This window comes from Dryobates pubescens, chromosome 14 (assembly GCF_014839835.1).
Source record: "Dryobates pubescens isolate bDryPub1 chromosome 14, bDryPub1.pri, whole genome shotgun sequence".
Lineage (NCBI taxonomy): Eukaryota > Metazoa > Chordata > Aves > Piciformes > Picidae > Dryobates > Dryobates pubescens.
This window is the reverse complement of record NC_071625.1, coordinates 27,940,158-27,966,628: the sequence shown is the minus strand read 5'-3', so window position 1 is coordinate 27,966,628 and position 26,471 is coordinate 27,940,158. Positions and strand designations below refer to the sequence as shown.

Sequence of the window (26,471 nt, the reverse complement as noted above, 5' to 3'; positions counted from 1 at the left end):
TTCTTTCTTCTTTTGCTAGGAATGCCTGCAGACACAGGAGACTGAACAAAACCTGAACAACTTACACATTCAATAAAAAGCAAATTTGTTTTGTTTACTTCTGTTAAGCTAAGGTCAGTGAGAAGTGTTATTTACTAATGCAGGCAGCACTGAAGCTCTTCCTGTTTGACCCGTCTGAACCAGCACTGGCATTGTTTTGTTTGATGCAAAAGTCATGGGCCATGGCATTAAAAACTAATTTAAAAAACCCCCAAAGCATTAAAACTCCATGCCTTTATACCTCAAGACATTCGATGTCCTCCAGTTTCAGGGCTCCTCTATGTCACAAGAAATAGGCACAGCGAGTTCTCGTATCTTAACCGTTGAGATACTTCAACCAAGAGCTGAACCACTGAACCAGACATTATTTACAACCCTCGATGGAAACGTTCTTCTGCATCTTCCAGCAGTTAAAGAAGTGAAAACAACCGTCAATACTGTCATCTAAGATGCTTCACTCTAGAGCATCTTTTCCTCCTTCACAGCAAGCTCAACTTAACTTTCCTCTGACCGATTGGCCTATCATTCAGTTCATTAATAGCAGCCATAGCTTCCTCATAGTTTGTCATAGCGACAATAGCATCGCCCGAAGGCAATCCCTGTTCATTGTACTGTACAGAAACTGACTCGGGTATCACGCTGTAGCCATAGAAAAAATCCAGGATCTCGTTAGGAGTAGCTTTAAAAGGTAAATTTTTCAATCGAATAGGAACAACGCGGTCAGAGCCACCACTGAAACTCGGATCCGGTGTAAACCTTCCTTCCGGAAAACCTCCTAGTTTGTTATTCCCAAACTCCATTCTGCCAAAAGGTTCACTGTCACCACCAAAATCCAGGGGGGGTGGAGGGCCTCTAAAATCCTTAGGAGGGCACATGAAGTCCTCAGGAGGGTGCCTAAATTCAGAAGGATGCCCAAAATTCCCAGGGGAACCAAATGAGTGCATGGGTGGCCCCTGTGGTGGCCCAGATGGTGAACCGATTGGACAGGAAAGCTCACCTCTGTCATATGGATGTGAATGATCCTGCATGTCATTTGGTGTAAACAATGGCACAGTTACACCAAACTTCTCCATCTGGTCTTCAGAGATAAGTCTTACCAAGACCTCCGTTCCCAAGAACCTTCGACGATTTAAATTCTCTGCCTCCATGGCTTCGTCTTCAGATTTGAACCTTACTAATGCTTCTCCCAGCCCAACTCCCTTGTCATCGTAGAGCAAGTAAATATCATCTTCGTCAACATCAAACCTTTCAAAGAACCGTTGCACTTCGATCTTTGACACATCGAAGGGGAAATTCCTTACGTAAACACATCTCTTGGGGCTAGAATGCCCTTCCCGGTAGCTTTTCTCTGGCGTGGACTGTCCAGAACGATCTCTGCCCTGTGACCTTTTCCTCTCACAAGAATCAATTATTTTCAACATTGACTTTCTGGAAATTGGAAAGATGTAAACGGAACGATTGAGAAGAACCCTTCTATGACATTTCAAAGCAGCATGATAATCTCTCTCACTCCTTAACATCACAAAGGCATCTCTAGTCCTTCTCTGATGCTTATCCATAAGAAGCTTGATTTGCGTGCTGCATATATCCAGGTCAGGAAAAAAGTCTATCAGATCTCTCTTTTCCAGATTAGTAGATAAGTTTCTTAAGTGTATGTAGTACTCCTGGTGAGGAGGTGAACGAGAGCGTGTTCTTTGTCTCCTTGGTGACCTTGAACGTGAATGCCTCCTTGAATGCATGTAGCCCGAACTCCTCGGAGAACAGTCCTCGCAGGAGAAGCGATCCATTTCATCTGGCGTGTCAACCACCCCACCGTACTCAATCCACCGCTCCTCTGTAGTTGGGCTAATTTCTATATACCTCTGACCCATGTACTGTCTGTGCCGCTTAAGCGCCTCTAAGGCATCACCCGGCGTAGCGAATTTTACCAGGCAGTCACCACTGTTTAAGCCATTGTGACGCTTGATCAGAATCACTCCATCCACACGGATCCCAGAAAGGAAAGCACACACATCGTCTTCTGTCGCAGAGTAAGGGATGCCACGGAGAAACAAGTAAAGATCATCTGGGATAAAGGGATGAGCGTCGTCTAGCGACTGATAGCTTGACTTGGGCATGCCTAGATCCCCATGTCTTGCGCCATTGGTGTGGAAACCAGCCTCCGGGTGGCTCGGCGGACCGTAACCAGGTTTACTCACTCCTTTTGGAAAAGGCGTGCCCAAATGTGGCATGTCTCCAACCCCCGAACCATTGGTACCCATTCTTCTGGAGCCAGACATCGTTTCTCGTCCCCCACGGTCAAATCGCTTCCGGCTCATTTCTATGGTGCTCTGCATCTCTGCCTTGCTGCTGAGAAACAGCTCTATGTGCGAGTCCTTGATAAACCCTCCCGAGCAGCTCATGGCGCGCCGTGCGTCTTCGTCTGTTGCAAATATAATAAAAGCCTCCCCAATCTCTCCTCCAATAATATGCACACCTCCATCGGGAATATTCAATCCCAAGAAGAAACGACGGATATCTGCAGGGCCCGCAACAACAGGAAGCCCCTGTAAACGGATGACTACAGCCATGCTGAGCTCAACCCACAGCAAAAATCACCTGCAGACAAAAAGGTACACATGATAGCACGTCTTTAGTACTCAGCTATTACAGTATCTTAACACTTAAGAAGCTAGAGCCTTTTTAATGAGCACCCTTGTCTCAATCAAGAGAGAAGGTATCAAAAAAACCCACAGGTTCACAAGAACAAGATTAAAACGAGATTCCCTGGAAGTTGAGTAGGCAGAACAATTAGCTACTCCACCGGCACACATGCACAAGTCTATCAAATACTCCCTATCCTAAGGGCAACAAAATCCATCTCAGTCACTCCTCGCCATCCATGATACCTTAAAGAACACCTGAAGTCTTTCACAGTATAGTTACTGTATGCCAGAGACCTCGGCCCGGTCCTAAGGATCAAACAAATCCTGTTTCCTTTCGAACAGGACAGTCCTGACAGTTAACACAGAAAATGCTAGATGATTAAAGGAGAAAGGCTAAAAACTACATCAAATGAAGCAATTCACCAACAGTGATGACTTCACTGCTTTGGTAAGCTGCTCTACCACTGGGTTCTGTTCAGTAACTTGTTTTCTGTTGTCTCCTTCATGTAGTCAAGAGTATTAACTGCAGCAGCCACATGCACTCAGGAGAGCATATCCTAGTTCCCAGCCAGGAGTCTGTGAGAAAAATAGGCCATGTATGATCTTGTCACAATACTCAGTGAGAAGTGTTAAGCTTTTGGCAGCTTACCTGTTTCTGCTTTGGAGACCTGATAAATTCTGTAAAATCAACTTAACTGTGGAAAGAAAATGAAACATAATTAATAGCTGATACCTGTACTGCGCTTTACATACTGTGCTACACTGCTGCAGCTTATCCATAGCAGGGGCTAGTATTAAAGCCAAGCATGTAATGAACCCACAATTTTGGATACTATGAAGAACTCCTTCCACGTTCCAAGATGCTAAGGCACCGCATCTTTGCGTTTCCATTTTAGAAGCAAAAGAAATTCAGAACTTAAGTTGACTTCTGGAAATGATGCAAACACGATGAGATTACTCGGTCATCACTTGTGGCACACTGAACTGTTGAAATGAAACAGACTGACAGTCTATCGAGGGGGAAACTCTCAGTTCAATTCTTTTGAGTCCGTGAAAGGTGCGCAAGTCCGACTCAAGATTAGAGGCCGTGTCCATTCTTCTGAAATCCACCTGCTTTCAAAGGTCACAAGAGTGTCCTACTCACCACTCCAGCACTGCACTTGACCTATGCAGTGAAGACAGTCCAACGAAAGAGCAAAAGTATCCCTCAAGTACTTCAGGAAGTACTTCAAGTGACAAAGCAAACTTTGTGGTTTTTCCCCTACACGTTTCACTGCCTTTCAAACACAAGAACAAGAATCGCTCTAATCCACTGACTTAAAATAGATCCTGATGGTCAACGTTATCTAACATCCCACTGCACGCAGCACAGAACTGTCAGAACACAACCTGCTGTAGCAAGTGAGCACATCCCTTTTCAAAAGGGCCCAACACTTCAACACCAAGTGATGGAGAACACCCCTCACACGAAGCCCTTGCTCAACAACAAACAAAACACTCGGTCCCGATTCCAAGTTGCCTCTTGATAACGGTAACTATCACTCCACCTGCCTTAGCCAAACAAGTGCAAAGCCAGAATTCTGTTAACTGACAAATTCCACAGCACTTCTACATCAGCACTTTGTAAACACAACCAACTGAAAACACCTTCACTAAAGACCATCTGTGCTCTGTATTTTTGCAGTGGGTTGACCCCAGCCGGCAGCCAAGCACCCACACAGCTGATCATTCACTCCTCATCCCCACCAGCGGGATGGGGAAGAACAAAGTCAAGAAAACTTGTGGGCCAAGATGGAAAGTTTCTTCAGTGAACAGAAAAAAGTGAAACAAAGGAAATCACCACCTCCCACAGGCTGCCTGATGGCACAGCCTGCCTCTGAATAACAATCACCTTGGAAGGCAATAAAACAAAAGTCATCCTTCCTCAAAAAGCCCAGAACAAACAAAACACCTTCCTCTTCCTCTGCCTCAGTTGTTGTTGCTGAGCATGATGTAACATGGCATGGAATATCCCTGTGGTCAATCTGGGTCAGATGTCCTGGCTGTGTCCCCTCCTAGCTTCTTGCCTACTCCCAACATACTCGCAGGGGCGGCAGAGCGGGGAAAAAGAAAGCCTTGATGCCTTGCAAGCGTTGTTCAGCTATAGCCAAAACACTGGCGTGTTGCAAACATTCTTTTAGCCACAAATCCAAAATACAGAACCATTCTGGCTGCTATGAAGAAAGTTAACTCCATCCCTGCCAGACCCAGCACACTTCATAATGCATCTTCTCAACAGATGTGATGGAAGTGCCAAAAAGCAAGGAGAATGGCAGAATTTCCTTATATGACCTTTGTGTCTTGGGAAAAAAAAGTCAAATCCACTGCCCTGCCACTTCAAGATGTGCATCATTTGTAGTATTTCTGCATTTCACAACTCTACTGTCTTATCTCATTGTTTTTAAGCAGCATTCAGAACAGATGTCCTCAGCATTTCTTCAGTGATAGAGGGCAAGGGCTCCACAACGTACCAAGGATACCACATACAACCTTCAGTGGTTAAAAACCAGACACCGTGATTCCAGATCGTAAGTCCACAAACAGAAATGCAGGTTGGAATAATAGACTCTTGCTGACTGGATATTAAGCCACCAAGCACTGGTAGAAAGTGTAGCCAAGCCAACAATTTAAAGTGAATGAGCAAAAAGAGTGACTTCTGAGATGGAAGCACCAGACAAAACTTAACAATCTGTTAGCTGGGGAAAGCCTCCAGAGAACTGGGATTCAGATTAACAGACTGACAGCTTCATGTGGCCAATTCAAAAGCACTGAAGCATGCACACCTTTGTGATGAATTTTATACATGAACTGAATTGATTAGAAAACAGTGCTTGTATCTCTCTGTCCATAGCCTCAGCAAGTACCAAGTATCATTAAAACGACACTAAACTACCCTTTGTAAACGTTGTCGGAAACTAAGCCTGCAGCCGACTTAATATTTTTATCATAACGTTGAGAGGTTACACAGCCTGCATGCAGCGAGCATGCAAGCTAGCAAGAACACCCAGCAGAGGTACTTCAACCATGAACCGGGACTCATATAAACCTAACTGGTAGCTCAGAAGACGATCTCTTACTCTAATCTGCAGAACACGCCTCAGCAGTCAAAGTAAACTGCTGCTAATGAGTTTTCGCATCGTTGAAAGGGGATGCGAGCGGACTCTGCCGCCGGGCCCGCCTCCAAGCGCTGCGAGCCGGAGAGGCACAGCGAGCCGCTCCGCAGCCCCGGGCAGCACCGCCACTCACACCTCTCCGACCACTAAAGACACAACACAGGCCCAGATGGGCCTGCGGACCGCTGCCGGAGCGACGGGATAGGGAACAGGAGCGAGGGGAACAGGGTGCGGGGGAGGCCGATCCGCGCCCGCCAGAAGCCGCTTGCCAGCAGACCCCGCGGAGAAGCCTGGGGCAAGCCTCCCCGCGGCACCGGGGCACGGCTGGAAGGAGGCAGCGCGGGGAGGGTTAAGGAGATGGGCAACCAGGCGGCGTGAGGAGGCCCCGGCCCGGGAAACGGCCTCGCAGCGGCTCCGCGGGCGTCGGGCTGTCGAGAGCCGGCTCACGGCGCGAACCCCGTGTCCCCGGTTACACGCAGCGCCCCGAGATGTCGGACGCTCTCCCTTACGCCATCCACCCACCGGACACGGCACCAGGGACAGGCTCCGAGCCCCACTGCCCGCAGTTCCCGGCACAGCACCACCAAGATGGCTTCTCCACTGCTTCCCCCCCAAAAAACACTCCGAGGGGAGGGGAGAGGAGGGGAGGCCGCGCCGCGCCTGCGCCAGCTCCTCCCCGGCGCCCCCAGGGTTGAACCGCTCTAGTCCTTCCGCCGGGCTGCAGAACGCCGCCGAGATATGGGGCGGAAAACGCCGCTTTCGTCACCCTCGCTGTTGCGGCTGCGCGGCGCCGTGCCCGGCTCATCCCAGCGCATGGGCGTGGGCAGCGCTGTGGCGCGAAGGGGGCAGAGCCGCTGGCAGCGCTGAGGGCAGCCCTGCTGCAGCCACTGCGCAGGGGCCTCGGGGCGCCGGCCGTCCCTATGGCACCTACAGAAAACTCTGGTGGGGACAGCATCACTTAGATCGCTGTCGCTTGGCTTGTGAAGCGTTCTCTTCAGCCTCCTGTTTCCATTCGTCCTGGTGCTTCCTCAGCCCAGGAAGAGAGCAGGGTGGAAGACAGACCAGGCAGAGCGCTGTGCTGATTTGCCTGTGCTTGTGTATGTCTCAGGCACCAAGAAGTGAGGACGCACCCTCTGCTTCTCTTCCATTGGCTACAGATCTGCATTGGTTTTTCCCGCCGATCTCGTCCATCTCCGTGGTTCCTGCCGCACCCCCGCCTCGCTCGGGTTCCCCGAGTTCTCTGCCTCTCCGTACCCAGTCCTAAAGCCTTCCCAGCCTGGTGCTCCGCTCTCCCGCCTTCCCTCCGCTGTCACATCGCACTTCGAACGCCTCGCGTCCCGCGAAGGGCCCCTCGCGGCTGCCGTAGGAGAGGCGGTTGGCCAATGAGGGCGAGCCGCGGCGGGCCGCGAGTAGCCATGGCGACGCCAGGGCGCTGGGGCGCCGTCGTACTGCTGCTGGCGATACCGGCGCTGCTACCGCCCGCCCGCGGCTTCTCCATCCCGCTGCAGCGGCCTGCCGACTGCGGGGACACCGACTACTTCGACATCTCCCGCCTGGCCTGCGGGCGCTGCGGAGCGCACCAGCGACAGAGCGCCGTCGGTGAGCGATCGGGCCGTGCCGCGCGGGGCGCGGGCGGGGCGCTGGCCGGGCGCGGGGGCCGTGCTGGGGCGGCGGAGCTCAGGCAGCTCCGCTCGGACAATCCGCACCCAGGAGCGGGAGATGCAGCATCTGCGCTCCGCTTTTGGTGGTAAAACGGCAGTCCTCGGGGACACGTCTGAATAAGCAGTATGAAGGGCCAGGATTCTGCAAAGGCTAAGTGGCCACAGCGCAGCTTTGATTCCTGTCCGAGACACATCCCGGGTTTTGTCTTTCTTTCCTCAGGCATTTGCGTGGTTATAGGTATTAACATTTTCATCGCTAAAATTCCATAGGGCCCTGAGTTTATGTTCTTGAACGCCTCTGTTAGCTTGAAATTCTTTGTCAATGTCTTAGAAGTTAAGTATCTGAGATCTTAGGGCTGTGTGCCTACTAATCCAAGTCACACGTGGAAACTTGAAGCACACACCACACACCTTGACAGTGCCACATGAAAAATACAGGTGGTAGTTCACTTTCTTTAAGGAGTTAAGATGAATACAGATACAGAATACAGAATTAACCAGGTTGGAAAAGACCTTTGAGATCAAGTCCAACCTATCACCCAACACCACCTGATCAACTAAACCATGGCACCAAGAGCCTCATCCAGGCTCTTTTTAAACACTTCCAGGCATGGTGAGTCCACTGCCTCTCTGGGCAGCACATTCCAATGGCCAATCTCTATGAAGAACTTCTTCTAACATCCAGCCTAAACCTTCCCTGGCACAGCTTGAGACTGATAATGTCCAATACATTCAACAAAAAGCTTGTTCCCCAGGCACAGTTTTCAAAGCTTTGAGTTGAAACTGGCTTTACACACAACAGTTTTATTTTGAAAAGCTTTGACATGTAGACATGTTTTGATTTTTGGATTGACTTCCTATTCAAATATTAAAACTACCTATCCTGTGAAGACAGGCTGAAAGAATTGGGGCTGTTTGGCCCAGAGAAGAGAAGGCTCCAGGAAGAGCTTAGAGCTACATTTTGATATCTGAAGGGGGCCTACAGGAGGACTGGGGAGGGACTGTTCAGAAGGGCCTGTGGGGATAGGATGAGAGGCAATGGTTTGAAACTGGAGCAGGGCAGAGTTAGGTTGGACACCAGGAGGAAGTTCTGCACAATGAGAGTGGTGAAATGCTGGAACAGGCTGCCCAGGGATGTGTTGAGGCCCCATCCCTGGAGACATTCAAGCTCAGACTGGATGTGGCCCTGTGCAGCCTGCCCTAGCTGGAGCTGTACCTGCTGAGTGCAGGGGGGTTGGACAGGATGCCCTTTGAGGCTCCTTCCAAACCCTGTGCAATCTGTGAATATAATGCTGGTGTTATAGAGAGGATGGGCTAAGAATGACACTGTGGCAAGATTTAGAGGGATGGATGGTATCTGTTATTGGACCAACTGATACAGTTTATTTAAAAAAACCCCTACAAACCCACAATTTCTGTGTCCCTCTTCATCACTCAACCTAGTAACTCTTTCCTAAAATCTCTTTGCACAAGCTGTAACACCAACCTGCACATCTCAGTCAGGTGTTTTATTTGTATCACCTAATCTATGTTGATCACACAAGAACAGGCAGCCAAGAAGGCCAATGGCATCCTGGCCTGTATCAGGAGCAGTGTGGCCAGCAGGAGCAGGGAGGTCATTCTGCCCTGTGCTCAGCACTGGTTAGGCCACACCTTCAGTCCTGTGTCCAGCTCTGGGACCCTCAGTTTAGGAAAGATGTTGAGATGCTGGAAGGTGTCCAGAGAAGGGCAACAAAGCTGGGGAGGGGTCTGGAGCACAGCCCTGTGAGGAGAGGCTGAGGGAGCTGGGGTTGCTTGGCCTGGAGGAGGCTCAGGGGAGACCTTCTTGCTCTCTCCAACTCGCTGAAGGGAGGTTGTATCCAGGTGGGGGTTGGTCTCTTCTCCCAGGCAAGCAGCACCAGAACAAGAGGACACAGTCTCAAGCTGTGCCAGGGGAGGTTTAGGCTGGAGGTGAGGAGAAAATTCTTCCCAGCAAGAGAGATTGGCCATGGGAATTTGCTGCCCAGGGAGGTGGTGGAGTCACCACCACTGGAGGTGTTTAGGAAGAGACTTGATGGGGTGCTTGGTGCCATGGTTTAGTTGATGAGATGGTGTTGGGTGATAGGTTGGACTTGATGATCTTGAAGGTCTTTTCCAACCTGGTTTATTCTATTCTATTCTATTCCTATTCCTATTCCTATTCCTATTCCTATTCCTATTCTATCCTGTTCTATTCTATTCTATCCTATCCTATCCTATCCTATCCTATCCTATCCTATCCTATCCTATCCTATCCTATCCTAACAATAGGAATTGTTCTTAGTATTCTGTGGAGAAAAAACCCCTCAGCTTTCTTTAGACTGAAAGTGCATTTTGAATTTCCTTTGTTGCAGGTAGTTCCTGTGTGTGTCAGCCAGGGTACAGGATGCTCTCTAGCAATGGAGGCTCCTCCATCACTTGTGAAAAATGCCCAGCAAATATGGTAAGTATTGACCTTTCCATCCCTCACCTGATAAATGTGAGGGGCTTTTAATTCTGTGGGGTTTTTTCCCACATTTCCTCCTGACTGCAAATTGGGGTTTTTGATTAATTCAATTTTTGTTGTTGCACTTGGGTTATATTCACAGCACTGAGCCAGAGGCACTGAACCAGTTTTTTTCCCCCACTGTAGTAAATGGAGAAATCATTATTGTTTTCATCAAGAGCATATTTTCAGGGTGAAAGCCTTCCTGAATAGTTCTTTCTTTGTTTCCAGTGGAGAAGAGCTCTCAAGGGACCAATTTAGTTGAGTAAGTTAGGTGTTCTGTGGTTCGGAGGCTCACGGGAGGTCAGGGGTTGGAAGGGACCCAAAGAGATCATCAAGTCCAATCCCCCTGCCAGAGCAGGAGCATACAATCCAGCTCAGGTCACATAAGAACACATCCAGACAGGCCTTGAAAGTCTCCAGAGAAGGAGACTCCACAACCTCTCTGGGCAGCCTGCTCCAGGGCTCTGTGACCCTCACAGTGCAGAAGTTCCTCCTCATGTTGAGGTGGAACCTCCTGTGCTGCAGCTTACATCCATTGCTCCTTGTCCTATCCCAGGGTGTGGGAACACCAGTTACGAACGGTGTGAGCAATCTGGCAGTGCAGACATGGTGCTAGGCCATGCTCAGCATGAGTGCAGAGCCAGCTAGCAGTGCACCAAACAGTGCTGTGCCTGCAGCATGGAACTAAAACAAGACACTGGTAGCTAGAAACATAGTGAGTTATCTTGGGACAACAGGACATGCACTGCATCAGCAAACCTTGCATGTCATCAGTGGTTGGACCAATAATCTATAACAGTGTGATGTGTGGTCACTCACAGGGAACCAATGAGTCCATGCCAACAAGGCACACCAAGGTTATATAAATTGTAGCAGTTTCCTTGCTACACACTTCTTTTTCTGCCTGTCCTGTCTCCTCTCCTTCCATGCTTTACTGTGCCATGCTTTCACCATAGGCCTGAGCCATAGGCCTGCAGTACTGGAACAATAAAGGATCAATACCCGATCATATTGGTCAGCCGTATTGATTCCAAGAACCTCCGTCGTCGCCATATCTGGCTAAACCAGGGAGCAAGTGAGCAGAACCTGTCCCCTCCCTCCTGACCCCCAGCCCTCAGATATTGACAGACATTGATCAGATTCCCTCTCAGTCTTTTCCAGACTAAACAGCCCCAGGTCCCTCAGTCTCTCCTCAGCAGGCAGTGAGTGCTTCAGTCCCCTCATCATCCTGGTAGCCTTCTGCTGGACCCTCTCCAGCAGATCCCTGTCCCTCCTGAACTGGGGAGCCCAGAACTGAACACAGTACTCAAGATGAGGTCTCACCAGGGCAGAGTAGAGTTAATGTAGATAATTTTCCTCCATCCATCTTCTTGCTACATTATACCAAGACACAGACAAATATCCATTGATGTTTTGATCATTCTGCTGTTTCTTTCTCTTCACTGTAACAGTGCCCTTTATCTTCAATCCTGTGACAAGGCTTATGCAAGGTAATTTGATGATAGTGAAGAAGGGAATAGAGGATGAGCAGTTAGCTTCATTTTCCTCATGGATTTCAATCTGTACTGCAGCTACTTCATAGGGCAAGGGCAGTGTGGATGTGAACTGTTTAGAAAGCTGCAGAATTCCACATAGAATAGAATAGAATAGAGTAGAATAGAATAGAATAGAATAGAGTCAACCAGGTTGGAAAAGACCTTCAAGATCATCAAGTCCAACCTATCACCCAACACCATCTGCTCAACTAAACCATGGCACCAAGTGCCTCATCCAGGCTCTTCCTGAACACTTCCAGGGATGGTGACTCCACCACCTCCCTGAGCAGCATATCCCAAGGGCCAATCTCTCTTGCTGGGAAGAATTTCTTCCTAACACCAGCCTAAACCTCCCCTGGCACAGCTTGTTCTGCTGCTGGCTGCCTGGGAGAAGAGCCCAACCCCCACCTGGCTACAACCTCCCTTCAGGGAGTTGTAGAGAGCAAGAAGATCTCCCCTGAGCCTCCTCTTCTCCAGGCTAAGCAACCCCAGCTCCCTCAGCCTCTCCTCACAGGGCTGTGCTCCAGACCCCTCCCCAGCTTTGTTGCCCTTCTCTGGACACCTTCCAGCATCTCAATATCTTTCCTAAACTGGGGGTCCCAGAGCTGGACACAGGACTCAAGGTGTGGCCTAACCAGTGCTGAGCACAGGGCACAATGACTTCGCTGCTCCTGCTGGCCACACTGTTCCTGGCACTTAGATGTGTTCAATCTCATGCCCTTGGACTCTGCCCATCTGTCCAGCCTGGCAAGATCCCTCTGCAGAGCTCTCCTACCCTCTAACAGATCAACTCCTGCCCCCAGCTTGGTGTCATCTGCAAACTTACTGCTGATGGACTCAATGCCCTCATCCAGATCATCAATAAAGATATTAAAGAGCATGGGGCCCAGCACTGCTCCCTGGGGAGCAGTTGTATAAGTTGGTGCACTTAAACCCCCTCCATTCCTGTTTTTTCTGCATACTTGTATGAATGTATATCTCCTTATGCAGTGTTATGGTTACTGATTGTTCTTTTTCCACTGCAGATGCTTTACATCTGTTGCTAAATCTTTCCCTTTTAATCAACACTTTCCTTCACCAAAGGATGTTAACTGATGGCTTCAGTTGCTTTGGTCTGTACCTGCATGGGAGTTACTTTGCCAGACTTCAGCCTTTTTCAAAGCTTACTGATGTTATTTTATCAGCAACATCTGGATCAAGCTTTCTTCACAGGTATTGGATTATATAGTTGAAAATTCTAATAGCTTTTGCCTTTTATTTTAGAGTGGAGTTACTCAGGATGGGTGGAATTGTATTACCTGCCCTAAAGGCCTGACTTCAGAAGGAACATGCAAATGCCTCAATAATGAAATATTAGGTAAGAAATATGTGCAAGCTATGAGCTATCAGTGCTTGGTTTTGATGTTTCAGTTTCTTCAGACATGATTTGCTATTAAAGGAGAAAGGAAATTCAATAAGGTTTAGTCTTGTAAGCTTCCCCAAAAAGACACCATCACCTGCATCTTGACACCCACCCCTCAGATATTTGCAGACATTGATCAGATCCCCTCTCAGCCTTCTCAAGACAGAACAGCCCCAGGGCTCTCAGTCCTTCTGCATAGCAGAGGTGTTCAAGTCCCCCAGCCATCCTCATAGCTCTCCACTGAACTCTCCCCAGCAGATACAATAGAATAGAATAGAATAGAATAGAATAGAATAGAATAGAATAGACCAGACCAGGTTGGAAGAGACCTTTGAGATCATCAAGTCCAACCTCTCACCCAGCACCATCTGATCAACTCAACCATAGAATCAACCAGGTTGGAAAACACCTCAGAGATCATCAATCTCTGTGTCTGTTCTACTGGGGAGCCCAGAACTGGACACAGTATTCCAGCTGTGGTCTCAGCAAGGCAGAGTAGAGGGGGAGAAGAACCTCCCCAGTCCTGCTGGCCACACTTCCCTTGCTGCAACCCAGGATGTATTTGGCCCTCTCGGCCTCAAGGGCACTTTGCTGTCCCCCGCGGAGCTTGCTGTCCCCCGCGGAGCTTGCTGTCCCCCGCGGAGCTTGCTGTCCCCCGCGGAGCTTGCTGTCCCCCGCACAGCTTGCTGTCCCCCGCGGAGCTTGCTGTCCCCCGCGGAGCTTGCTGTCCCCCGCGGAGCTTGCTGTCCCCCGCACAGCTTGCTGTCCCCCGCGGAGCTTGCTGTCCCCCGCGGAGCTTGCTGTCCCCCGCACAGCTTGCTGTCCCCCGCGGAGCTTGCTGTCCCCCGCGGAGCTTGCTGTCCCCCGCGGAGCTTGCTGTCCCCCGCACAGCTTGCTGTCCCCCGCGGAGCTTGCTGTCCCCCGCATAGCTTGCTGTCCCCCGCGGAGCTTGCTGTCCCCCGCGGAGCTTGCTGTCCCCCACGGAGCTTGCTGTCCCCCGCACAGCTTGCTGTCCCCCGCGGAGCTTGCTGTCCCCCGCATAGCTTGCTGTCCCCCGCGGAGCTTGCTGTGCCCCGCGGAGCTTGCTGTGCCCCGCGGAGCTTGCTGTCCCCCGCATAGCTTGCTGTCCCCCGCAGAGCTTGCTGTCCCCCGCATAGCTTGCTGTCCCCCGCGGAGCTTGCTGTCCCCCGCGGAGCTTGCTGTCCCCCGCGGAGCTTGCTGTCCCACGCACAGCTTGCTGTCCCCCGTGGAGCTTGCTGTCCCCCGCACAGCTTGCTGTGCCCCGCAGAGCTTGCTGTCCCCCGCGGAGCTTGCTGTGCCCCGCGGAGCTTGCTGTGCCCCGCGGAGCTTGCTGTCCCCCGCGGAGCTTGCTGTCCCCCGCGGAGCTTGCTGTCCCCCGCACAGCTTGCTGTCCCCCGCGGAGCTTGCTGTCCCCCGCACAGATTGCTGTCCCCCGCACAGCTTGCTGTCCCCCGCACAGATTGCTGTGCCCCGCACAGCTTGCTGTCCCCCACGGAGCTTGCTGTCCCCCGCACGGCTTGCTGTCCCCCGCGGAGCTTGCTGTCCCCCGCACAGCTTGCTGTCCCCCGCGGAGCTTGCTGTCCCCCGCACAGCTTGCTGTCCCCCGCGGAGCTTGCTGTCCCCTGCGGAGCTTGCTGTCCCACGCACAGCTTGCTGTGCCCCGCACAGCTTGCTGTCCCCCGCGGAGCTTGCTGTCCCCCGCGGAGCTTGCTGTCCCCCGCACAGATTGCTGTGCCCCGCACAGCTTGCTGTCCCCCACGGAGCTTGCTATACCCGCACAGCTTGCTGTCCCCCGCACAGCTTGCTGTCCCCCGCACAGCTTGCTGTCCCCCGCACAGCTTGCTGTCCCCTGCGGAGCTTGCTGTCCCCCGCGGAGCTTGCTATACCCGCACAGCTTGCTGTCCCCCGCACAGCTTGCTGTCCCCCGCAGAGCTTGCTGTCCCCCGCGGAGCTTGCTGTCCCCCGCGGAGCTTGCTGTCCCCCGCAGAGCTTGCTGTCCCCTGCAGAGCTTGCTGTCCCCCGCACAGCTTGCTGTCCCACGCGGAGCTTGCTGTCCCCCGCACAGCTTGCTGTCCCCCGCACAGCTTGCTGTCCCCCGCGGAGCTTGCTGTCCCCCGCGGAGCTTGCTGTCCCCTGCAGAGCTTGCTGTCCCCCGCACAGCTTGCTGTCCCCCGCCCAGCTTGCTGTCCCCCGCACAGCTTGCTGTCCCCCGCCCAGCTTGCTGTCCCCCGCACAGCTTGCTGTCCCACGCACAGCTTGCTGTCCCCCGCACAGCTTGCTGTCCCCCGCGGAGCTTGCTGTCCCCCGCGGAGCTTGCTGTCCCCCGCATAGCTTGCTGTCCCCCGCGGAGCTTGCTGTCCCCCGCGGAGCTTGCTGTCCCACGCAGAGCTTGCTGTCCCCTGCAGAGCTTGCTGTCCCCCGCCCAGCTTGCTGTCCCCCGCGGAGCTTGCTGTCCCCCGCGGAGCTTGCTGTCCCCCGCAGAGCTTGCTGTCCCACGCATAGCTTGCTGTCCCCCGCCCAGCTTGCTGTCCCCCGCCCAGCTTGCTGTCCCCCGCCCAGCTTGCTGTCCCCCGCAGAGCTTGCTGTCCCCCGCCCAGCTTGCTGTCCCCCGCAGAGCTTGCTGTCCCCCGCCCAGCTTGCTGTCCCTTGCGGAGCTTGCTGTCCCCCGCGGAGCTTGCTGTCCCCCGCGGAGCTTGCTGTCCCCCGCCCAGCTTGCTGTCCCCCGCAGAGCTTGCTGTCCCCCGCCCAGCTTGCTGTCCCCCGCCCAGCTTGCTGTCCCCCGCCCAGCTTGCTGTCCCCCGCGGAGCTTGCTGTCCCCCGCGGAGCTTGCTGTCCCCCGCAGAGCTTGCTGTCCCACGCATAGCTTGCTGTCCCCTGCAGAGCTTGCTGTCCCACGCACAGCTTGCTGTCCCCCGCCCAGCTTGCTGTCCCTTGCGGAGCTTGCTGTCCCCCGCGGAGCTTGCTGTCCCCCGCACAGCTTGCTGTCCCCCGCACAGCTTGCTGTCCCTTGCGGAGCTTGCTGTCCCCCGCGGAGCTTGCTGTCCCACGCACAGCTTGCTGTCCCCCGCACAGCTTGCTGTCCCCCGCACAGCTTGCTGTCCCCCGCGGAGCTTGCTGTCCCCCGCACAGCTTGCTGTCCCCCGCAGAGCTTGCTGTCCCTTGCGGAGCTTGCTGTCCCCCGCACAGCTTGCTGTCCCACGCACAGCTTGCTGTCCCCCGCACAGCTTGCTGTCCCCCGCAGAGCTTGCTGTCCCTTGCGGAGCTTGCTGTCCCCCGCACAGCTTGCTGTCCCACGCACAGCTTGCTGTCCCCCGCACGGCTTGCTGTCCCCCGCACAGCTTGCTGTCCCTTGCGGAGCTTGCTGTCCCCCGCACAGCTTGCTGTCCCACGCACAGCTTGCTGTCCCCCGCGGAGCTTGCTGTCCCCCGCGGAGCTTGCTGTCCCCCGCGGAGCTTGCTGTCCCCCGCACAGCTTGCTGTCCCTTGCGGAGCTTGCTGTCCCCCGCACAGCTTGCTGTCCCCCGCACAGCTTGCTGTCCCCCGCAGAGCTTGCTGTCCCCCGCGGAGCTTGCTGTCCCCCGCAGAGCTTGCTGTCCCCTGCAGAGCTTGCTGTCCCCCGCACAGCTTGCTGTCCCCTGCAGAGCTTGCTGTCCCCCGCACAGCTTGCTGTCCCCCGCACAGCTTGCTGTCCCCCGCACAGCTTGCTGTCCCCCGCAGAGCTTGCTGTCCCCCGCGGAGCTTGCTGTCCCCCGCGGAGCTTGCTGTCCCCCGCAGAGCTTGCTGTCCCCCGCAGAGCTTGCTGTCCCCTGCAGAGCTTGCTGTCCCCCGCAGAGCTTGCTGTCCCACGCACAGCTTGCTGTCCCCTGCGGAGCTTGCTGTCCCCTGCAGAGCTTGCTGTCCCACGCACAGCTTGCTGTCCCACGCACAGCTTGCTGTCCCCTGCAGGGGACGTCAAGGTCTTTTTCCATGGAGCTGCTTTCCAGCAGGACAACTCCTAGTCTGTGCTCCTGCCTAGTGCTGTTCCTCCCCAGATGCAGGGCTCTGCACTTGTCCTCGCTGGCCTTCATGAATTAGGATTTCTTTGTTTCTTTCTGCTTGTTTGTTCTTTAACAGTTAGACTTGAAATCTTTTGCCAAATTATTTACTTGCTGGAAGAGGCAGTTTCCAACCTTTGAATCAGTGACATCTGCATGAATCATTTTGGGGGCAAATGACAAATTCCAGCCATGTGTAAACTTGAGGTTTTTCACATTAGCTTTGCTTTGACGTTTGGTTCAGAACAAATAATGAAGGAACAGCCAAACTGAGCATTAAACTTGCATTTTTCAGTAACACTAAGTTGCATGTGCAGTGTAAACTGGATGTGGCCCTGGGCAGCCTGCTGTAGTTGGAGGAGTCCCTGCTGAGTGCAGGGGAGTTGGACAAGATGCCCTTTGAGGCTCCCTTCCCATCCCGTGCAATCTGTGAATCTCTGCATCCACCTGGATGTTATTTGCATATGTATGCTCTTGAGTTAGGAACTGGCTGGAGGGCCAAGCCCAGAGAGTGGTGGTGAATGGTGCCACATCCAGCTGGCAGCCAGGCACCAGTGGTGTCCCCAGGGATCAGTGCTGGGCCCCATCCTCTTTAACATCTTCATTGATGATCTGGATGAGGGGGTTGAGTCAGTCATCAGCAAGTTTGCAGATGACACCAAGTTAGGAGCAGATGTTGGTCAGTTAGAGGGCAGAAAGGCTCTGCAGAGGGACCTCGACTGACTGGACAGATGGGTAGAGTCCAACAGGATGGCATTCAACAAGTTCAAGTGCCAGGTGCTGCACTTTGGCCACAGCAACCCCATGCAGAGCTACAGGCTGGGGTCAGAGTGGCTGGAGAGCTGCCAAACAGAGAGGGACCTGGGGGTGCTGATTGACACCTGCCTAAACATGAGCCAGCAGTGTGCCCAGGTGGCCAAGAGGGCCAATGGCATCCTGGCCTGCATCAAGAATAGTGTGGCCAGCAGGAGCAGGGAAGTCATTGTGCCCTGTGCTCAGCACTGGTTAGACCACACCTTGAGTCCTGTGTCCAGTTCTGGGCCCCTCAGTTTAAGAAGGACATTGAGACACTTGAAGGTGTCCAGGGAAGGGCAACAAGGCTGGGAAGAGGCCTTGAGCACAGCCCTGTGAGGAGAGGCTGAGGGAGTTGGGGTTGCTTAGCCTAGAGAAGAGAAGGATCAGGGGTGACCTCATTGCCCTCTACAACTACCTGAAAGGTAATTGTAGACAGGAGGGGGTTGGTCTGTTCTCTCAGGCAAGCAGCACCAGAACAAGAGGACACAGTCTCAAGCTGTGCCAGGGGAGGTTTAGACTCGAGGTGAGGAGAAAGTTCTTCACCAAGAGAGTCATTCATCATTGGGATGTGCTGCACAGGGAGGTGGTGGAGTCCCCATCCCTGGAGGTGTTCAAGAGGGGATTGGATGTGGCACTTGGTGCCATGGTCTAGTCATGAGGTCTGTCGAGACAGGTTGGACTTGATGATCCTTGGGGGTCTCTTCCAACCTTAGTTATACTGTGATACTGTGATACTGTGAGTGTTGTGAACATCAAAATCCTTGCATTTACTTTAGATCTGCCCAGACACTTTGTTTTCTCAGGCTTCTCTCAACCTGTGTGCCATGCTGTGCAGCAGGGAATTTTGTCACAGTTGGTTTTCCTCTCTTTAGTGGAAAGAAGCATTGATGGCATGTTGCTGACTGAAGCACTGTGCATAGCTTGTAATGGAAGTGAGCCCTCCTTGTCTGCTTCAGATGCCTCAGGAAATAGGTGAGTGTTCCTTACCTTCTGTGATGACAAGAGTGAAAGTGGCCTCTTGGGTTTTAATGGAGGAACAGTCTGTACCTTTAGAGTGAGAGGGAAGTGGAAATCCTCAGCCCCATATCAAACTCAATGGTTTGTGTCCACTGAAATCCTTATGTGACCAGGGACTTGATTTGTTTGTTTGTTTGACTTCGATGCTCAGCAGGCTGAACATGAGCCAGCAGTGTGCCCAGGTGGCCAACAAGGCCCATGGCCACCTAGCCTGCAATAGGAACAGTGTGGCCAGCAGGAGCAGGGAAGTCATTGTGCTCTGTGCTCAGCACTGGTTAGGCCACACCTTGAGTCCTGTGTCCAGTTCTGGGCCCCTCAGTTTAGGAAAGATGTTGAGATGCTGGAAGGTGTCCAGAGAAGGGCAACAAAGCTGGGGAGGGGTCTGGAGCACAGCCCTGTGAGGAGAGGCTGAGGGAGCTGGGGTTGCTTAGCCTGGAGAAGAGGAGGCTCAGGGGAGACCTTCTTGCTCTCTACAACTCCCTGAAGGGAGGTTGTAGCCAGGTGGGGGTTGGTCTCTTCTCCCAGGCAACCAGCACCAGAACAAGAGGACAGAGTCTCAAGCTGTGCCAGGGGAGGTTTAGGCTGGATGTTAGGAGGAAGTTCTTCACAGAGAGATTGGCCCTTGGGATATGCTGCCCAGGGAGGTGGTGGAGTCACCATCCCTGGAGGTGTTTAAGAGGAGCCTGGATGAGGCACTTGATGCCATGGTTTAGTTGATTAGATGGTGTTGGATGAGAGGTTGGACTCAATGATCTTGAAGGTCTTTTCCAACCTGGTTAATTCTTTATTCCATTCCATTCCATTCCATTCCACTCCATTCCATTCTATTCTATTCCACTCCATTCCATTCTATTCTATTCCATTCCATTCCATTCCATTCTATTCTATTCTACAGAGTGAGCTTTGGAATGTAAGCAGAAAGAGAATTTGGATGAGCCATTTAATTTCTTGTCTACTTCACTGACAGTAGAACCAAATCAGTACTGTCTTTTGGATTTCACTTGGAATTGGTGAAGAGGATGGCAGTGTTCCCAGGCCTCCTGCTGAGTCAGCTTTCACTAAGTACTGATTCTCATCATTCATTACATGTTAAGTGCAGTCTTCATGTTTGTGATCCACAGGTGTGTGAGATGTGAACAGACTTTCATCAATGTAAGCAAGTCTTGTGACTGCAGGAGCCCAAACATTCTAGTAAGTAGAAGAGTGACAGTAAATACTGAAGCTCAGAACAAGAAAAGCTGTGCTGAGGAGTGGTCACATTTCCTTTATTTTCCCCTCTTGTTTGTTTCTTTGTTTCAGACTGGGGGATTATGTTTCAGTGCTGGTGAAAGTTTGCCCCTAAAAGGAGTTGCAACTGTTCGTTTTGGACAGCTGGTAAGTGGTTTTTGTGTCAAACATTCTCATTAGTTACTTTGAGTTAAGTGTTTGAATTGCCTTTCCTGAACAGCCAGGCTGGGGGCTTCTTGTCTGAGCACAGTGACTGCAAGGTCATTTCATAGTCTCACAGTATCAGTCAGGGTTGGAAGGGGCCACAAGGATCATCTAGTTCCAACCCCCCTGCCACGGGCAGGGACACCCCACACTAGATCAGCCTGGCCACAGCCTCATCCAGCCTGGCCTTAAACACCTCCAGGGATGGGGCCTCAACCACCTCCCTGGACAACCCATTCCAGGGCTTCACCACTCTCATGGGGAAGAACTTCCTCCTCACCTCCAGCCTGAATCTCCCCACCTCCAGCTTCATTCCATTCCCCCTAGTCCTATCACTCCCTGAGATCCTGAGCAGTCCCTCCCCAGCCTTCTTGGAGCCCCCTGCAGATCCTGGAAGGCCACAATGAGGTCACCTCAGAGCCTTCTCTTCTCCAGACTGAACAGCCCCAACTCCTTCAGTCTGTCCTCACAGGAGAGGTGCTCCAGCCCTCTGCTCATCCTCCTGGCCCTTCTCTGGACACCTCCCAGCACCTCCAGATCCCTCTTGGAATAGGGGCTCCAGAACTGGAGGCAGTACTCCAGGTGGGGTCTCAGCAGAGCTGAGCAGAGGGGCAGAATCCCCTCCCTTGCCCTGCTGGCCACACTTCTCCTGATGCAGCCCAGGCTCTGCTTGCCTCTCTGGGCTGCAAGTGCACACTGAGAGCTCCTGTTGAGCTTCTCCTCCACCAGCACCCCCAAGTCTCTCTCCTCAGGGCTGCTTTCCAGCCAGTCCCTGCCCAGCCTGGATTTGTGCCTGGCATTGCCTCCACCCAGCTGCAGGACCCTGCCCTTGGTCTTGTTGAACCTCCTGAGGTTGGCTTGTGCCCACCTCTCCAGCCTGTCCAGGTCCCTCTGGATGGATCCCTTCCCTCCAGCCTGTCTGCTGCCCCACACAGCTTGGTGCCATCAGCAACCCTGCTGAGGCTGCACTCAATGCCACTGTCCATGGCACCCACAAAGATGTTGAACAAGCCTGGTCCCAGGACTGATTCCTGAGGGCCTCTGCTTGTCCCTGGCCTTCCCTGGGACATGGACCCATGGACAGCCACTCTTTGGCCATCAAGCCAGTTCTAGTGGTCACCCATCAACCCCATGTGTCACCAGCCTGGAGACCAGGCTGTGGTGCAGGACAGTGTCAAAGGCTTTGCTCAGGGCCAGGGAAAAGACATCAGTTGCACCAACAAGTGTAAGAGTGCAGGCATGGAGACCAGGCAAGCATTGTTCTCATGAAATATGCAGAGGAAATATCATGCCCTGTTGGAAACTTAAATAGGGAAGTAATTTAGTATCCATACAAGTAGCATGTGGTCTATACCGAGTCCCATTCTGGTGCCCCCAGTATAAGAGGGCCACAGAGCTGTTGGAGTGAGTCCAGAGGAGGCCACAAAGATGATCCAAGGGCTGCAGCACCTTTGCTGTGAGGACAGGCTGAGGGAGCTGGGGGTGTTCAGCCTGGAGAAGAGAAAACTCTGGGGGGACCTTAGAGCTGCCTTCCAATAGCTGAAGGGATCCTAGAGGAAGGCTGCAGAGGGACTTTTCCTGAGGGTGTCTAGAGACAGGACAAGGGGGAATGGTTTGAAGCTGAGGGAGAGCAGGGTGAGACTGGAGCTGAAGAAGGAGTTCTTCAGTCTGAGGGTGGTGAGACTCTGGACTGGGTTGCCCAGAGTGGTTGTGGATGCATTATTAATTGTGTTTTGAACTGAAACATTTACAAAGGCCAGGAAGCTCTTAGGGAAAATTCAGTAGCACCTTTTAGGTGACAGAGTTTTCCAGAGTGTTGGCTTGTGGATAAATTGTGTGGAGCAAAGAGAGTGAAGCATTTCTTTATTCACAGGGTTTAACACTGACCTCAGCCTGGTTCCTGCAAAACCTGCAGTCCTCAGCCTCTGCCTGTTGGGTGAGTTTCATAAGTGCCTGCAGTTTGCTTTTCTGTTAGAGGTGATGCTCTGTATGCAAGCCTGGCACTTTCATCGCTGGAATTGAGCTTGCTTGCTTTTAAAGAGTCTTCTTTTGAGATGACAGTATCTAAGAAAGAAAGAAATGCACAGGGAGTTTAGAAAGAGTTGATCTTAGTGCAAATCTCCAGGGGCAGAATCTTCACAAGATGAATGGTGTTAGAGAGAGCCTCCTGCAGGGGTCAGTTGGTCTGTGAACTGCTCATGAGTGTATGCAGTAAGGAGTCACTCAGAACATCAACATTTTCCATGTTCAGTATTCACTGGCAGCTGGTCTTTATCCTTCTTTTTGGCTTTCAGATACTCATTTTGTTCTGTTTTCAGCACTGCTTAGGCCACACCTTGAGTCCTGTGTCCAGTTCTGGGCTCCTCAGTTCAAGAGAGTTGTTCAGTTGCTCAAATGTGTCCAGAGAAGGGCAACAAAGCTGGGGAGGGGTCTGGAGCACAGCCCTGTGAGGAGAGGCTGAGGGAGCTGGGGTTGCTTAGCCTGGGGAAGAGGAGGCTCAGGGCAGACCTTATTGCTGTCTAAAACTCCTTGCAGGGAGGTTGTAGCCAGGAGGGAGTTGGTCTCTTCTCCCAGGCACCCAGCACCAGAACAAGAGGACACAGTCTCAAGCTGTGCCAGGGGAGGTTTAGGCTGATGTTTGGAAGAAATTCTTCCCAGCAGGAGAGATTGGCCATTGGGATGTGCTGTCCAGGGAGGTGGTGGAGTCACCATCCCTGGAGGTGTTTAGGAAGAGCCTGGATGAGGCACTTGGTGCCATGGTTTAGTTGATTGGGTGTTGGGTGATAGGTTGGACTTGATGATCTCTGAGGTCTTTTCCAACCTGGTTAATTCTGTGCTCTGTAAGGCTAACCACAGAACCATCCTTTTTTGCTTTGCTTTCCTCATGCAAGTGTTATTTACCATTTTGTTGCTCTGGGTGGCAGTAACTATGTGTGGAAGAGTGTCTGCCACAACAGGATCATGCTCTGCTGCTTTTTTGCCAGCTCTATCATCACACATCCTCATTTCCCTTCCATATTCCTCTTCTCAAAGTCAGATTTTAACTTGTTAAGCCCATTTTTTTCTCCCCATCTGTCACAACCCAAAGGGTTCAACTCTTGTTGAAGTCTCACTTTGAGGATGATCCATGCTAGGCAGTCTGGAGTCAGCTAGGTGTCACAGCAATGCTCTGATGAGCCTAGGAGAGCTCACAGAAAAGTCTGTGCAGAAGTAGTTTTCTCTGTGTGTATGAGGGAAAGAGTCAGGAACATCAGGTGGCATGGGGCAGCACCAGCTGGAGCAGCCAATCTCTCTTATACTGGATAGGATAGAATGGAATGGAATGGAATGGAATGGAATGGAATAGAATAGAATAGAATAGAATAGAATAGAATAGAATAGAATAGAATAGAATAGAATAGAATAGAATAGAATTAACCAGGTTGGAAAAGACCTTTGAGATCATCAAGTCCAACCTATCACCCAACACCATCTAATTAACTAAACCATGGCACCAAGTGCCTCATCCAGGCTCTTCCTAAACACCTCCAGGGATGGTGACTCCACCACCTCCCCAGGCAGCCCATTCCAATGGCCAATCTCTCTGGGAAGAATTTTTTCCTAACATTCAGCCTAAACTTCCCCTGGCACAGCTTGAGACTGTGTCCTCTTGTTCTGGTGCTGGTTGCCTGAGAGAAGAGACCAACTCCATCCTGGCTACAACTTCCCTTCAGGGAGTTGTAGACAGCAATGAGGTCTCCTCTGAGCCTCCTCTTCTCCAGGCTAAGCAACCCCAGCTCCCTCAGCCTCTCCTCACAGGGCTGTGCTCCAGACCCCTCCCCAGCTTTGTTGTCCTTCTCTGGACACCTTCCAGCATCTCAACATCTTTCCTAACCTGAGGGGCCCAGAACTGGACACAGGACTCAAGGTGTGGCCTAACCAGTGCTGAGCACAGGGCACAATGACTTCCCTGCTCCTGCTGGCCACACTGTTCCTGATCCAGGCCAGGATGCCATTGGCCTTCTTGGCCACCTGGGCACACTACTGGCTCATGTTCAGCTGCTGCCAACCTGTACCCCCAGGTCCCTCTCTGTTTGACAGCTCTCAGCCACTCTGACCCCAGCCTGTAGCTCTGCCTGGGGTTGTTGTGGCCAAAGTGCAGCCCCTGGCACTTGGACTTGTTGAATGCCATCCTGTTGGACTCTGCCCATCTGCCCAGCCTGGCAAGGTCCCTCTGCAGAGCCCTTCTGCCCTCTAACAGATCAACTCCTGCCCCCAGCTTGGTGTCATCTGCAAATGTACTGATGATGGACTCAATCCCCTCCTCCAGATCATCAGTAAAGATACTGAATAGGATTGGGCCTAGCACTGATCCCTGGGGGACACCAGTGGTGCCTGGCTGCCAGATTTGTGCCTATTGATGCTGTCTCAGGATGTCTCTGGTGTTTATTTGCTGCAAATCTTGAGGATGTTTGTGACTGCCAGGCCCAGCTGCCAGCTAGCAGGCCCCAGGCTGGCAGGCATCTAGCAGACTTAGGCTCAGTATTTTCCCAGCAGCATCTCATGCACACAGCTCTGAGATGTATTCTCCTGCTTACCCCATTGGATTTCTTTACAAACTGAGACTGTCACCATGCCTTCAATCAGTTTATCCTGTCTGTCTGTCTGTCTCAGCCTCCTCAGCCCTTCAGAGGTGCTGCCTGAGCCTGATGAGCAGCTGCTGATCTGACTCCAACGAGGTGCTAGGTGGTGGCAGCTTAATGCTGGTGCAGGGATCCCTGCACACAGGTGCCAGGCATCACTTCTGCCTGTCCTGGAGCAGTGGGCTGGTTTGTCACCAAAATTCAACAGTGGTATAAAAACAACCTGGTTTAGGAGCAACAGGATAGAAAAATACTGAAAACTGAGAAGAAGATCTTTGTGCTCTGTGCAGCTGTACCTGGGATTACCCAGTCAGAGAATTGTCAGGGTTGGGAGGGACCTCGAGGCTCAGCCAGTTCCAAGCCCCCTGCCATGGCCAGGGACACCTCACACTACAGCAGGTTGCTCACAGCCACATCCAGCCTGGCTGCAAACACCTCCAGGCAGGAGGCTTCCACCACCTCCCTGGGCAACCTGTGTCAGGCTCTCACCACCCTCATGGGGAACAACTTCCTCCTAACATCCAATCTCAATCTCCCCATTTCTAGTTTTATTCCCTTCCCCCCAGTTCTATCCCTCCCTGACACCCTCAAAAGTCCCTCCCCAGCTTTCTTGTAGCCCCCTGCAGATACTGGAAGGCCACAAGAAGGTCTCCTGGGAGCCTTCTCTCCAGACTGCACAACCCCAACTCCCTCAGTCTGTCTCCATAGCAGAGCAGCTCCAGCCCTCTGCTCATCCTCATGGCCCTTCTCTGGACACCTTCCAGCACCTCCAGATCCTTCCTGTCCTAGGGGCTCCAGAACTGGACCCAGAGCTCCAGCTGTGGTCTCAGCAGAGCAGAGCAGAGGGGCAGAATCCTCTCCCTGGCCCTGCTGGCCACACTTCTCTTGCTGCAGCCCAGGCTCTGCTTGGCTCTCTGGGCTGCAAGTGCTCACTGCTGGCTCCTGTTGAGCTTCTCCTCCCCCAGCACCCCCAAGGCCTTTTCTTCAGGGCTGCTCTCCAGCCAGTCCCTGCCCAGCCTGTATCAGTGCCTTGGACTGCCCCAACCCAATACTTGACAGTGTTAGGTCTTTGATGCAGTCACCTTTGTGCTGCTGCCTGAGTGGTGTTAAAGATTTTGGTCCTTGCTTTGTTTTCTGAGTGCAGATGCTGGGATTTCTCTTGCCTCATTCCTCCTAGCTGAGGCAACTAAAATGAACTGGAGAGGTGAGAGCACTGATTTCACACTGCCAGAATATGGAAGCAGAACATCTAGGAGAAAATACTGGGATGAAATTACTTTAAAGTAAATGACTTTAAGGTGAAAATGGGAGATGAGGAATGGCTTATTAGAGATTCCATTCATCTTATGACTGCCTTATCACAGGGAGGGGTGAATCAAAGCTCTTGTGTGTTCTTGTGTTTCTCCATTGCAGTCACACTCTAATCTAACAGCATGCCAAGCTCTTGGAAACATGTGTGTGATGAACATGAACTCCCTGAGTCCTTCAAGTGCTGATGCCTGTGGTTTGTTTCAGTATATTTATGTCAATACAGCAAGGTTAGGCATTGTTCATTCAGTAGCCTTCTGGTAAGTTGCCTTTCCCCTGGCTTTCAGACTGTAGTAGTGTTCTA

At 52.3% G+C, this 26,471-nt stretch overlaps 2 protein-coding genes across 3 annotated transcripts in view; one reads left to right on the top strand and one right to left on the bottom strand.

Moving 5' to 3' along the window:
• Window positions 1-6,449, bottom strand: RBM12B (RNA binding motif protein 12B). Of its 2 annotated transcripts, XM_054167194.1 has the most exons (3): window positions 6,359-6,449; window positions 3,334-3,379; window positions 1-2,637 (listed from the first exon to the last, which is right to left on the bottom strand). In XM_054167194.1, exon 3 carries the CDS (start codon window positions 2,607-2,609, stop codon window positions 519-521), a length of 2,091 nt encoding a protein of 696 aa, XP_054023169.1. In that variant the 5' UTR covers window positions 2,610-2,637; window positions 3,334-3,379; window positions 6,359-6,449; the 3' UTR covers window positions 1-518. The 2 variants fall into 2 exon arrangements, with proteins under 2 accessions (XP_054023169.1, XP_054023170.1); XM_054167195.1 differs by lacking the exon at window positions 3,334-3,379 and having other exon boundaries at window positions 6,359-6,443.
• A 796-nt stretch (window positions 6,450-7,245) lies between these two features.
• TMEM67 (transmembrane protein 67) overlaps window positions 7,246-26,471 on the top strand; it is a 52,669-nt gene continuing 33,443 nt past the window's right edge. The window contains exons 1-8 of the mRNA XM_009902944.2: window positions 7,246-7,435; window positions 9,870-9,958; window positions 12,802-12,895; window positions 18,662-18,761; window positions 19,928-19,997; window positions 20,106-20,180; window positions 22,111-22,173; window positions 26,273-26,427. Coding sequence (XP_009901246.2) covers window positions 7,252-7,435; window positions 9,870-9,958; window positions 12,802-12,895; window positions 18,662-18,761; window positions 19,928-19,997; window positions 20,106-20,180; window positions 22,111-22,173; window positions 26,273-26,427 — 830 coding nt within the window. The 5' untranslated portion in view covers window positions 7,246-7,251. The remainder of the gene's footprint in view (window positions 7,436-9,869; window positions 9,959-12,801; window positions 12,896-18,661; window positions 18,762-19,927; window positions 19,998-20,105; window positions 20,181-22,110; window positions 22,174-26,272; window positions 26,428-26,471) is intronic.

Excerpts from the sequence above, each read along its gene's own strand:
- RBM12B (XM_054167194.1), bottom strand. The coding sequence starts at position 2,609 with ATGGCTGTAGTCATCCGTTTACAGGGGCTTCCTGTTGTTGCGGGCCCT.